The following is a 14012-nucleotide window of genomic DNA, read 5'->3' on the forward strand; positions in this document are numbered from 1 at the left end:
GAACCTGTCGCTTAGGAACACAATCTTCTTTTGCAATTACTACACATTTAAAAAAAAAACAGTGAAAATGCAGGAGAATATATACGAAATTATACAGTACATAGCATTAATGATTTAATCTATGAAAAAAAGCCGCAGTACTGGAGTAACTTGGATACGCCTGGTGATCATGATTGAAGCTACAGCAGTAGCAGCAGCGTGCGGACCCGTGGTGCGGATAGGCCACAACAGCAACGACACACAGACCAGCACCACACGTAAGTCCGTACGATGGAGAAGATTTGCTATCGGCACACTGGTTTAGTTTTTGGAAAGCCTTACGTGTGTCACGGCGTGCTGTACGACTTTGCAGCTAATCGCAATCCATTGACGACACTCAGCCTGGTGTTGTGTAAACGGCTCAAAGAGTGGATTTATCTGATCGACGCGCTTAATGGTTCTGGTTGATCAAATCACCTTGGTACAGCGTCCACGGGAGACGTTTCTATTGACATTTGTCACCAGCAGTACGGCCGAGTTGCCTACCACTGCAAGGGCACACCGATGGTTTGCTGACCCTGTCTTGCTGATCGACAACTTTCTGACGACATTGTGCTGAGTGAACTGAGTTCAGGGTGAGCGCAATGTAGTCAGCTCGGCCTTGCACAAACTTTCAGCGAGTGACAGAAGCGTTACCGTAGGAAACTGGTCATCTATTTCTAAAAGCTTTCGTTGTCAATAAGATTTTACGAAGGTCTAGCCAACCGACAAACTGAAACATTCTATTGGAGTTTGTTGCGAAGAGAAATGAATAAAAATGTCCAGGTACTTCAGAAACCCTAATTTTAAATTCTACAGATAATAACGAATTCCAACAAAACAGGTTTCTGTTGTCCTTTTTTAGCGTATAAGATGCACTAAATAAAAGCGAAAAGGGAAAAATTAATGGGAATATTATTAAAAATAAGTACAAACTTAACCACCAGATCTCAGCCATATCTGTACACTCATAATTCGTGCACTCATCGAGTGCTCACTTCCGTTGTCGATGCTCGGTGAGAATAAAACTGCCCCACGACCACCCACCTAACCAGGGCAGCGTCACCGACCCTCTCAGAAAAATCTATTTTTTTGCAGGATGACAGAGTAACCATAGAGTATAATACCTAAAAAAATAGTATCATCTGCCATGGTCAGTAGGGTGCAGCCAAAACAAAATTTAAAAGTTAAATATTTGCTATGTTATAGCCTATGGCCAATGCATTGCTTCGTACTTTAAGCACATTTACGATTTAATACAAACCACTTGAATGCGCTATCGTACGAGGCCTGTGTGTGTTCAATATTCTCCGTTAACCGTTTTCGTTTCTGAAGCGGGCCTGTAGGAGGTAATTAACAATATTTTGTAAGAGCTAGATTAGCGGGCGTAAATACTTCCATTTCGATTCGCGCTATCAGTTTTTATCACATACTGCTAGCACGAAAACCGAGGTAATAAAGAGGACCTACAGATCATCTCTAAAATTAAATAATTAACTGTCATCTCTAGCCCGTTTCAGAAACGGGAAGCCGAGAATACTCAGCGTACATAATCCTCGTACGATACCACATGAAGTGGTTTGTGTCAAATCGTAAAAGTGCTTGAAGTACGAAGCAATGCCCGCAATGGGCCCAGACTCAAACTCTGACTCTGACTGCTCAAAGTCTGACTCTGACCGCTCAAAGTCTGACTCTGATTCTGAAGGTTTCTTAGGTTTCTTAATAGGGTTCTTAGGGTTAGGTTTCTTACGTTTCTTAGGTCTCTTAGTTGTCTTAGGTTTCTTAGGTTCCTAGGTTTCTTAGGTTTTTTAGGTTTCTTAGGTTTCTTAGGTTTCTTAGTTGTCTTAGGTTATTCTTAGGTTATTCAGTCAGAGTCAGAGTTCTGACAGTCAGAGTCAGACTTTGAGTAGTCAGAGTTTGAGCGGCCAGAGTCAGAGTTTGAGCGGTCAGAGTCTGAGTCAGAGCTTGAGCGCGGGCCGAAGCGAAGCAATGCATTGGCCATAGGCTATAACATAGCAAATTTTTAACTTCTAAATTCTGTTTGGCCACGCCCTATTGACCATGGCAGATGAAACTATTTTTTTAAGCATATCCCAGTATTACTCTGCAATCCTGCAAAAAATGAAATTTTTAGGAGAGGGGGGCCGGTGACGCTACCCTGGTAAATCGTACAATTCTGCATAGCTGAGTTAGTTACCAACCTTATGATGTTTAGTACCACCTTCTTAATTTTCCCTTCACTCCACTTTGTTATGCCGGCAGAGTTTGAACTGGACAAGAGCGTTACTCGTCGTGAAGTAGACAAGAAAGAAAACGAAGAGAGCCTTCCTCTGGTGTCAGTAATACAAGCCAGTCTAGGAGAGGATATTGGAATGTATTGCACCTACTACGGTGATAAAGGCCGGTGTCACTGCAGTCCGGCGTCGAACCTGGTGTGGCGCTATCAAGACCGCCTGCTCGATAAAGACACTGCGGCGGTGCTGGGGCATGTCTCCGTGAAAAATCTTAGGAGCTGGAGCTATTTCACTATTCACAATGTTACTAGTACGTCTTACGGAAAAGTCGAATGTCTGCGCCTCTGTGGTATCGACAGATATTGTTTGGTCCAGAGATTTCTTATTAGAGCACCAAGTTAGTTCCTACATTCCTAGCGTACTGCCCATATTATATTTCGACAACATAACTTTTTTAAAACTACCTTGTGCGAGAATTATTACAACAGCGATTAAACCTAGCGGGAGCTGAAGGGACTGCAGCAGCCGTTTTGCTAGAAATTTACGGGAAATGGCTTCCAGTCATTCTTGAAAATTTCATTGCGCAGTCTACTGGATTATCAGCGCGCTGTGTTCTTGCGGGGCTGCTGCCATGCTTATCATCCTTGAGGAAAAATTTCCACCTCGGTTGGAGTGAAGCAGTTTAAAGATCGCTGCAGAAAATTTAAAGCACTTAAACTTTCTGCAACGATCTTTTCTCATTCATATTTTGATTTGTCATATCGTACGGTGAGGATAGTGAGCGGTATCCACCGAAGCCAAAAGTAACCAGGTACATACGATGGGATGCTGTGATTACTGCAATCAATTGCTCTTCCCCATTTATTACGCTAATTTCTATAATTATGTCGTATCCTGTGGTATATGTACGACCTTCCCGGTCGCGTGTATTGCTGGGTTATAACCTTGCTTATTCCTGACTTATACCTGGTTACCGATATGACTTGTGCTGTTACCACGTACAAGTGCACGTAGCAGTCACTAGTCAGTACGAGTACTGCGCAGTGCGCACTATCAGTAGACAGTAGGCCTACGTACTCGGCATCCTTATTGTGTTCGCTTTGTTTCGTATCCCTCACATATCCCGTCTAATTTCTTAGGAGGCGGCAATTGGGGTAATTTGCCAGTTGTCCATCATTTCGTAGCTCTCGCTAGGCAGTCAGTCGTCGGAGGCGGCCGAATGGTGGGAACGATGAGTACGGCACACTCGCTTGTCATAGCCGCGTACTCCACCCGGCCTTGCCATCGGTCGGAAGCGAAATGGTCCGTCGTCTTCGTCCCGCAATGCCGCGGAGAGAGAACTATTACGGGTATCCACAGGTACCCAGCTGTCCCAGTAGAACGGCAGCGGTCAGACGCGCCCCATGTACCGGTGTACCCGTCGGGGCGTGGCCTTTTTGGCGTCAAAGTAGACGAAAGCCCGCTCACCGGCCTACACACCGAGTACACAGTAACCGAACTGTGACCATCATATTCGAACCGTGGTACGAAAATAAGAAATGGATACTTAAAAAGTAATTCTCCTGATCGCGGAATACGGATATAAAACAGCCAACCAACTGATTGCGTGCATTGGCTTAAAAATAAAATCCGCTTGTGCGCGCAAAACTCAGTTAAGTTTAAAAACTACAAGATTTCAAAACTGCAAACGCAAACAAGAATACTTGTAAGCTGTACAGTGTACATATGTACCAAACGGTTTCCTATGGACCGATCTTTCGTCGAACGCAGTATGCTGATAGATTAACACTAACTAAGAATTTTCCAGCTTTTTCCCAAATTTTTAAATGGCTTTCAGGAGTACTTTTAATATAATACTCAAAACCCCGAACGGTATGAGAGTGGTCTTCATAGTTATTTGCGTTTATGTGTGCGAAATCTCAAGGAGATCGGTCAATAATGAGGCGTTTGGTACCTCCGTTTGGGTCTTAACTGGTTGAGATCTTATTTCACCCATAACTCCGCAACCACATGTTGCTTGCATCAATAGTTTTCAGGTCAATTTATACTAATCATTTGGCTGGATAATGTATAAAAAATATTAGTGCAAAAACATGTCGGATGCGGGCGAAGCGAAAGATCCCGTGCATGCAAAATGCATGGCATAAAGCTCGCTGATGATAGTGAGTGCCTCCGTACATGTTCCCAAATCGTGTAATCTGTAGCCGGAAACAGTACGGTTTTTATCCGGTGCCAGAGCTTGCAGAAGCGGCTTCGAAGAGAATGCAGTTCATTTGCAATATTACGGGTAGCTCAACAGGTAAGGGCGCATAAATGAATAACAGAGACACTAACAACGATATAACCGGAAGTTATCAGACGGAACGGAAGAACAGCAAGACAATAAATGAGCAGACGTTGTAAAATAATGTGCAGATTTGAAGATAAGTACGCAGATTATCTGCGTATCTGCTTGGATCTGTCAAGTACTCTGTGATTTCGGCAAGACTAAAGCAATGTACGCATTCCGGCGAACTCAGAGGGGCTGAATCCGTGTACAGTAGTGCTGCTGCACCCAAAGAATGCGACGTACAAGTACGTCCTAAATTCCTAACCAAAAATCACTGCACAGGCATCCCAACGAAATTATAATAACAGGTTTTATTTGTCAGAAATGTCAAATAACATATTACGGTATTGCCAAAGGGTTGAAATAAAGGCTACATCCTAAACGTATTTTTAAATATTACTTTTCGTCAGAGGCGGATTATGGTATTTTTAGACCGGCAACACCAATTACTTTTACCAATTCATCCGATCTTTTTTCTTGTTACGGATTCGAACTCGCCTTGATATCAGCTACATTGTGGTCCATAATTTGACAAAATTGGGGAATCCAACTTTTGGACCCCCCCCCCCCGGACATTTTGCCCGGGTCAAACTTTCTGAACCTAACATACCAAACAGTGCTGTTTCAGTAAATTTCTACCCCTTCTTATTTTTACCACAAAAAAATCCCAACAATCACATTCCACTGCCAGTCATCCGGATAGCTGAACGTGCACACTCAGCGAACATAGACCGCCGTGACCTTGGCTAGCATGTCAGCCGGGACCGGTGGGACGTTGTCGATCATGGCCGACCTCGCGCGGCTGGTTATGTGCATCCAATTGTAGTAGCCACTGCCGAGCAGCAGCTGCCGCGGCATGATGATGCGCAGCTTATCGATGGGCAGTTGGTGCGATCCCTCCGCGAAATCCCTCAAGCAGAAGTATGCTTGTTCATGTGCTGGCAGAAGACTAGCGCTGCAGCTCATATACAAAGGACTTCAAAATATGGTGCCCATGATTTCGTCAAAAAGTTGGTTGACTTTCCAGTTATGAAGAAAGATCAAGCGGTAAATGAATCGATAGAATACCGCAGCATCATCGGCCGGGTGCTGCCAGTACGATAATGTTTGTGCCATACGGCCCTTCCTTCGGGGATCCATGACAGTATGGTCTTTGAGAACTATTAAGGGCAACCTGATCATGATCAACATGGACTGCAACAGCTTAATTAAGAAGGCATCGTTGTGCCGCAGGAATTCTCCCAACAGGGTAGGATTTTTAGTCGCTGAGTTGATTGGGCGGGTCAGGAGAGACGTGGAAGCAGTAACTGTGATCGGACTGAAGGCCTGCACAGCTTTTCAGTTAGATGCTGATGCACCCGTAACGCCAAGACTGTCACCAGCTGACACAATGTGCACACTCTGTCGCAAGAAACAACGTACCATTTGAAATCAAGCAGAACCAACAGCAGAGGCAAAAGCGGTTTTATTGGTTCTTCAGAAATAATACCAGTTTTTGAGCCACTTACGCCTCGTATGAACACTAAAATAATCAAGAGGTTCCGTTGCAAGAGAACCGCATTCAACCTTGGTATCTGGCTTACCGTTTCGCCCGGTTTTGGGAATGTATGTCTATGTAGAGGAAGATCACATTGATGATTCACGGCGACAGATGATCCAGACAATCAGCCGTGTAACACATGTATCGGTTCCTGTATCTGTGGGAACATGACAAAGTCATCCAACTGCGTCTTCACAATTTACATGACAACATGCAAATACGGTATTTCTGGCATTACGAGCTGTGGGAGATCCGTTCCTAATTGTACGTTTGCAGTATACTGAGCAAGCATAAATTAAGTAACTGTGGGAAAAGCCTTCCTGACAGACGACAGTGAGTTACAAGTGAATAACACCTAACCAGTACCTCTTCGCTTGGTTATAAGCTGATTTTGGAAACGAATCGTTGGCTGATGGACTCGGCTGGCTGTATGTGTTTCCAGCAGCTACGTTAACGTCGCCCCCATAATCTGTACCGTTTCCATCCATGGCGAGGATCATGGTGATTAGTGATACATGCTCATTCATCCAGTTCAGTGCGCAGGTCAAACCGACAGCAATCCCAGAATGCGTAGCGAAAACGCTTGGTGCTTCGGTGGCCATGCATGTATACGGCAGTGTGCACGTGTGGGGCTGCGCATTGTTGGTCTTTAATGTCATGGCTCCTTTTAACTTCTGGATGTGTCCGAAATCCACTAGCTCAATATTGCCATCGTTTCTACTGCGGAGGGCATTTCATTTCGGCATTTCAAGTCACGGTGGCAATCACGCTCACTTGCAAAGGGAACCAGTAGATCGTGGGGGGCCACTGGGGGCCGCGTGCAACTTGCTGAGCGATGTCCACTATCTTCTCCAAAGTCAGTTGTTTTCTTGGCTATCTCTTACGTTCCTGCAGTATTATAGTACAAGAGATGTACAAGCTTGTCCCGTAATTTCCATCGTAAAGGTACAGCTAGCGCGAAATTTGCGCTTGAAACGATGGCCACGTCACTACGCTTATCTGATTGCCTAAATCCGCTCCGTAGTTAGATTGTCCATTACCACACCGACTGTTTCTTATTAGCCATCTTACGCCAGGCAGTTACTGTTATTCTCATTGAATTAAATGGGGTGTACCAAGCCACCAGCCAGCCAAATGCATGTTACGTGTTTAAACAGTGTGGCGTGGCGCGCCGTAGTACGGATTTACGCGCAACACGTAAATTTGTAATGTTCGCTGTTCTGATGCGATGGAAATTACGGGACAAGCTTGTACTCGTCTACTGAACGTGGGTATATGCTTTTAGCCTTTTACTACTTATTAAATACAATGTGCCGTGTGCACTGCAAGGTGCTTGAGCGCAAATTTCGATTTTAACTGCCTACAACTTTGAAAATTTACTCTGACAGAAACAGTGTTTAACCCGCTTAACTCTACATGCTATTAATATCTATATTAAATTACGCGTATAGTTGATATTATGGTGTTACATGGTACGAGTACCTGTGGTGCCTACAAACGATGATAGTTGTTCCTTATATGAATCTTATTAGTTTATTGCCAAAATGTAGCTGTACATATAAACTTTTTTAAGGAGCTGTCATACATTACGCCACTGCAAAGGGAACTCACTTACTGCAATGAAACGTACTGTAGCAAAGCTCCTACTGTAGCAAAGCTCCGTGGTTATCCGTGATTCCCATTATTATGTACGATGTGAAGCCGGGAAGAGCTGCATGCATGTAAAGATAAAAGACTCCACCATATCTCACCAAATCTGAACGTTGTGTAATACGAAAATTACGATAATATGATCAGTATGGCGTCGTGGGTCGTCACCCTCGGATCGTCCGCAGGCAAGCGTTTAACAGAGTTTCCCTTGTTGGTGTCGATATGTAGTATTTACTCCAATACACACTTCGGCTTCCGCATGTCCATCTCGTCCCAGGCATTCATCGGTCAGGATGCAGGAAAATCCGGATTGCAGCGGGCAAATTATCTGCAGAATCTCTTCACGCTACTGGTATTTATCAAATGCATCCATCGCTTTGGTGGAGGTGCTCAGCCGACTGTCGTAAAGGAATGACAGTTTTCATGGTGATGCGCAATGACTGGATGCATACCCATAATTATTTATTTTATTTATAACTGAGTTAAGGTATCAAACAAAGCAACCGTGTCGGCGTAATCGTATGCGACCCACGTGGGGTTAGAAGTACCAGCATCCATGGCTGATGATATGACTATATATAATGTTATACAGAAACATCTGTATATGCAGAGTATAAAGTGAATGGACCACCACAACAACTGCTGCTTGTCAGTGTGCTTAGTATCCTCGAGACCTCGACATTATCAACGTGGTGCGCTAAAGGCCTGGCACACTCGTGCCAGGTCACAAAATCAATATGTAAAGTGGAAAACAGCAGCCTAAAATGGCATGGTGTAGTCAGTGCATACTGCATATATGACCAAAGTTACTCCAGTAGGCCAAAATGCCATTATGACGCGCTAACAGCGGTTTAATAAAATTCATGGCATGCGCAATATTAATCCTTGGCCTTATCACGGTCGACTGATGCGTTCCATACGTATTCGTACCAATCCACATTATTTTTGGGCATTTCCAAAAGCATATGCACATAAATAGAATTAGTACTCGTAGATTACATAAATATTATTCATGGAAGTTATCGATACAGGGCCGGTTACAAATGTTCATGAAAACAGCGAGACTTACAAATTCATGGGTTACGCCAAGCTCCATGCCACGGTGCGCCACACCTCGGCGATCACGCTTTGCACGCATTTGGCATGTCTGGTACATGCCATTAGTGGTGCGAGTAGAACTTATTACATTTTACTTAATTCCCGTGATACATCGTAATTATGAAATCACCTAGTGGAGTTTGGCAGAGCAAAAGTCAAGGCAGTAAGGGCTCTCTAACTACGGAGCGTGAATAATTATTGTGATTGCAATATAGTGACAGCGTAGTGGCTGTCGTTCTAAGCGACACTGGTGCATGATTATGCGCTGCCTGTATATTTCTCTACACGCTTAACCAGTTAGAATGCGAGATAAAATTTATTTGTTGTTGTATTCACTATTAAGTCATTTTTTTCGCATATTGTATGAACAGAACGTTTAGGGTAGAGATGGCAACGGCTTAGCCGAGCTGCGGCTTAGCCGGCTATTGGCCAGCCGGCTGACGGTTTTTGCAAGCCGTGGCCGACGTCGGGCCGGCTGTTTAAGCCGGCTGAGACTTCAGCCAGCCGCGGCTTAGCCGGCGGCCGACTCGGCTGAAGCGGCTTACCCTCGTCAAAAAGTTTGTTATAAACTGTATCAACATACCTTAAATGTTAAGCCGTTTATCATAAAATGTGCCGACGGCATGATTTTGGCAGCAGATCTTATATAATAATTTATATCAATATGAAAACGTATCGAAGTTACAAAATTCATTCGAAACTCGTAACCACGTCTTCGCAACTGTTTAACGAAAACGTTAAACAGAAGCAAACGTAATACAAAAAGAACAAAAACTTTGTCGGTCGACCTACACGTAAACAATATCTCGCTCAGCAAGAAACAATTCCAGAAAAGTAAAAAAAATAAACCAGCCAAATTCCAAGATCCAGCACCACGAATTAATTCGTAGTGCCCCCTGTTAATTGTCAACAGCCCCGACGCCGTCGCGGTTCTGGTCTATTGCAAATAACAATGTAAGATATTGCATCTAAAGCGAAAGTTTTGTCGGTCGACCGACATTGATCGCCTCGCCACATAACTTAAAAAACGATTTTGATCCACGTGTCGCCGTTATAGAGCATCAAAGCTTTTCTGCAGAACCTTGTTATTAAAGGCATAGTTTCTGTGCAAGCACATGATCGGTCGACCGACAAGAATTATCTTCAAAAGCAAAAGTCGCAAAAACAAAAAGGAAAAAATCGCAAAAAAAGAAGCAAAAGTCTTCGAAACAAAAAACAAACTGCTCCAATTTACCTAGTTTGAGGCAAAACGTCAACGACGAAATTTTGAGTAACACCTGACACTGCCCACGCGGTGGCTGCATTATTTTAGCTGCCGACTACGCTCACTATAGGCTACTTTCATGCTGCTTCTGATTAGCTGTATAGCAGTTTCAATGCTCACCGCAAGTTCGCGTTCAGCGCCGTTGCGCCCAGGCTAATTTTGACAGCCAGTTTTGGTAATGGCAATTCTCGACTTTTTTATAACTGTGCTTTTGAAATGGTTTCAGCTATTTTGTTTGAATCTCTGACGTTTTTTTGTTTTATGGCTGTCGACAGCCAAATTTTATTTCAAAATATTTTAAAAAAAAACACTGTTAGTGTTGATATTTATGCGTGGCACTGTCACGCACGGCATGCTTATGGGAAAAAGTGCAACATTCGACGCAGTTTGCAGTGATGCGAGTACCTACTGAAATTTTGGACCAGTTCGAGGGTAAGAGCTTATTGAATAGTTTCCAGTTTAAACGTCATAAAGATAGCACTTGTCGAATTATTGTGTGCGTTCTTATTTCCAGATCCTTAGGAGGCTCTGCTTAGATGGACAAATGTGCATGAAGACATGCAGTAAAGCAACAGGTAATCCAATTGTGTAGTGGAACGCTATTTTTTGCTACAAAACGATAGATTGAATTTCTATTTAAGGGGAATTTTAGTCCTTTTTGTTACCTTAAACTTAAGAAGCGAGCAGAAACTAGATCTTTTACTAAAGAAGTTTTCTTTAGGTATTTTAAAGTGCAGCACGGACAAGTTCAACGTATTAAAATTTGAGTTGATTTAAGTCTATTTTATCGCTTATTTGCATGTCGACACTCCTATTTCAAAAGTTGCAGTCAATGCGTAATTGGTGGTGCGTATATGAAGTGTCTATTCCTTGTTTTTGCCATTTTTCTGATTCTTTTTAAATAGTAAATTTTTAAAAAATAATAAATAATGAATTTAATGCGTTCTGCTGCACTGTGCTGACCATTGCAGTTGGCTCATAAAAACAATATAGAATGTTTATGTCAGAGTGTCGATTTTCCATTCGCTTTATTGTACTGGCCAAATGCTCCGTTGACAAAAGCAATAATTCCTAATTTAAGATTTTTTGTTTGAAAACTGCATCTCGACATGCACAGCAATTTTGTTGCTTGGTGTATTAAAAGTCCTAACACGCAGCGCTTTTCTATAAAAAATAACCGTTCTTGAATGCAGTACATCTGGAATGCAGCATCTGTTGCGTTCAAGTAAAACTTGAATGCAATTGTTGTGCATCTGAAAATATCATATTGTAAGTAAGTTTACCATGCTGATGGTTCAAAATTTAAATTTTTTGCAGGGCAGATGAAGTATTGCTCTCCAGGCCCTTTGCCAGACGTGAAATTAACCGGGAAGTGCGTGGATGTCGACATCCATTATTGTCCTTGCCATCGTGGCGATAATTAATTTCTTATGCATTTAGTAGTCGCTAATGCTATCCAAGCTGGCTCTTTTGCAATTTCTATCGCTCTTGTCAGTTTTCCGTTTATGCTTCTGGCGCATTATCCAAATCGATTTTTTTACTTAATTATGTTGGTGTTTTCATGAGAAAGTATGTCTCGGATGTTGGTTTTTTTGTGCAAAACTAGTTATGTGGTATATTGCAAAATAAATACAAAATGATCTCTGATATCCATATCTAAATGTTTCATATTCGTAAGTATTATAAAACAAAGAGATGGTCTGTTATATCTAAGCCTAATTCAAAAGTTGTTATTAAACTATATGATATTTCTGACGAGGGTTAAACGGCGGCATCATTGTGCAATTTTTGGCGGTAAAGATGGCTCCACCGAGTCATTTTGCATCACATTTTCTTCGGCTTGCGCCTAATTTCTGTCGCTTTCGCTCTGATATTGTTAAACTCGGCCGTCATGATGCCATTTCAGTAGCAATGACGCCATTAACTGTACAAAATTAGGGAATTTCAGCTCATTCAGACTCGGAATTTCCGAATCGCCGCTGTTTTTTTTTGCTTCGAAAGTTTCGAAAAACGTTTTTTCACAACATAAAGGGAACAAGTTCCAATTTTTGGTAATTTAACTGCACTTTGCAACGTTATTTTCAAAATTTTGCGAATTTTTTCGAAAGCGAGAAAATAAACGGCTTAGCCGGCCGCCAGCCGGCTAAGCCGGCTGGGAAATTTGGTCAGCCGCTCTAGCCGGCTAAGACTTCCAGCCGCGTTTAATTAGCCGGCTAAGGGCTTCAGCCGGCCGTCAGCCGAAAGGTCAGCCGTTTAGCCGGCCGTTGCCATCTCTAGTTTAGGGTACTACGAGTACGAGAACCTGTAATATCAAGTACTCGTATATCTCTTCTTAATTTTATTTCGATACATAATTCTCGCGGCTAAGCGGAGAGATATCATAATATCGCAGTGAGATTAATAATATCGCTCAAACTGTGTATCCAGTAACATCAACCGAAAGGAGAGTTATCGCTTATGGAAAACGGCCCGGTAGAAGGTTGCAAATTAGTATCCGTTTCACCAGACTACATGTCCCGTTACACTGCACTGATATGATGTGCAGCATATCTGTATTCTGTGTGATATTGCACATGACACATGAGCAGTGAGTCAATAACATGACATTACACCAAACTACATGTTCCGCGCAGTAAGCGTCGGACCTTTGGCACCGGACGCCTCTCGCAAGGTCATCAAACTCGAAAGATGGAAACGTCAGGAAAGAGGCAAGATACCGTCAATTGAATATCTGCGCCAGCGGTTCAGCATCGAAATCCAACATGGAAATGTCCGGCTTTGTTATGGGAACAGCACCAGTATCGGCTAATTTAGACGAAATGTTCGATATAATTAGGCCGCCTATTTCTGCTGTCGACTGAGGCTGATAAATCAATACCTTTTATATGATATCTGATACTCAGGTCAGACCTAAGTACTACGTACATAGTGTTGCTTTTACATAGGAAAAAACGAATTCATATACGTAAACCCACTGGAAATTGCACGTTTGCGGACAACACTCTTGTTGTTTCTAGACATTTTGCAGCTTACGTGAGCTATGCACAATGACGGAAAGTCATATTTATAGACAGCATTCGGTTGCCGAGAATTATGTGACAAAATGAATATGTGCTCATTGTGCTGTGCTTTGTTGTGTCGTGAGTACTTCACTAAAGTACCCAATGTACATAACATACCTAGATCGTTATTTCCCGATTTGTTTATTTCACAGACTTAATTATCTCCCCTGGATTCAGCGCTTTGAGGAAGCAAGCGGCTGCGTAAATAAGGTAGGAACAGCAGGAAGCGCAGGATAGTCTCGTGTTGCTCTGCTTTCGAATGCGGAATCGAGGAAAACAAGGTCACAAGGGCTTTACTATATCACGCAGTAGTGTGCGCAAAAAAGGACGCCAAACTGGCCTGGCTAATGGGGCAAGAATAAATTATGGTCTGAAACCATATGATCACAACAACATCTATTTCGTTTCCCTTGACAAGACGCACTAATACTCGTCATAAAGCAGACAAATGGGAAATGGTGTAATATTATTATTACAGTTCGCTAAAAGATATGTACAGTAGTTCGCAATAATCAGCGCTTCCCGGAACTTCAACGCTGCAATCCGTCGCCAGCCCGGCTCATCGCTCAGCTGATTATTGTACTAGTGCATGTTCACTGTGAAATCTTTCAGTTCTTTAGAGTCTTAGTCTCTAAAGTTTTATCAGGTTTGGAAAACATAGGTTAATATGTTCGTCCAACGTCAGTAATTACCAATCACTACAGATAGAGCAGTATCTGCCCGTGGCCCTCAGCCTGGTCCCTGGATTCTATCTTACGTGCTATCGTATCTCACTATATAACCGTGTACCCGACAACTCGAAACAGGTATTATTATT

At 42.7% G+C, this 14012-nt stretch overlaps 1 protein-coding gene and 1 long non-coding RNA gene across 5 annotated transcripts; one reads left to right on the top strand and one right to left on the bottom strand.

The window, feature by feature from the left end:
- The first annotated feature begins 81 nt into the window (after positions 1 to 81).
- Positions 82 to 2751, top strand: LOC129588007 (uncharacterized). Of its 4 annotated transcripts, none has more exons than XR_008690424.1 (3): positions 82 to 261; positions 353 to 614; positions 2281 to 2751. XR_008690424.1 is itself a non-coding variant. In XM_055482008.1 (2 exons), exons 1-2 carry the CDS (start codon positions 122 to 124, stop codon positions 2652 to 2654), a joined length of 510 nt encoding a protein of 169 aa, XP_055337983.1. In that variant the 5' UTR covers positions 82 to 121; the 3' UTR covers positions 2655 to 2751. The 4 variants fall into 4 exon arrangements, 1 of the variants encoding a protein (XP_055337983.1); XR_008690425.1 differs by having other exon boundaries at positions 82 to 257; XR_008690423.1 differs by having other exon boundaries at positions 82 to 614.
- Positions 2752 to 4913: 2162 nt separating this feature from the next.
- On the bottom strand, positions 4914 to 8557 carry LOC129587996 (uncharacterized). Its single transcript, XR_008690422.1, has 4 exons — positions 7737 to 8557; positions 6488 to 7009; positions 6165 to 6278; positions 4914 to 5982 (listed from the first exon to the last, which is right to left on the bottom strand). It is a non-coding gene; the product is annotated as an uncharacterized LOC129587996 (long non-coding RNA).
- Positions 8558 to 14012: the final 5455 nt, after the last annotated feature.

Source organism: Paramacrobiotus metropolitanus, unplaced genomic scaffold, assembly GCF_019649055.1.
Source record: "Paramacrobiotus metropolitanus isolate TYO unplaced genomic scaffold, Prichtersi_v1.0 Parri_scaffold0000027, whole genome shotgun sequence".
NCBI classification, from domain to species: domain Eukaryota; kingdom Metazoa; phylum Tardigrada; class Eutardigrada; order Parachela; family Macrobiotidae; genus Paramacrobiotus; species Paramacrobiotus metropolitanus.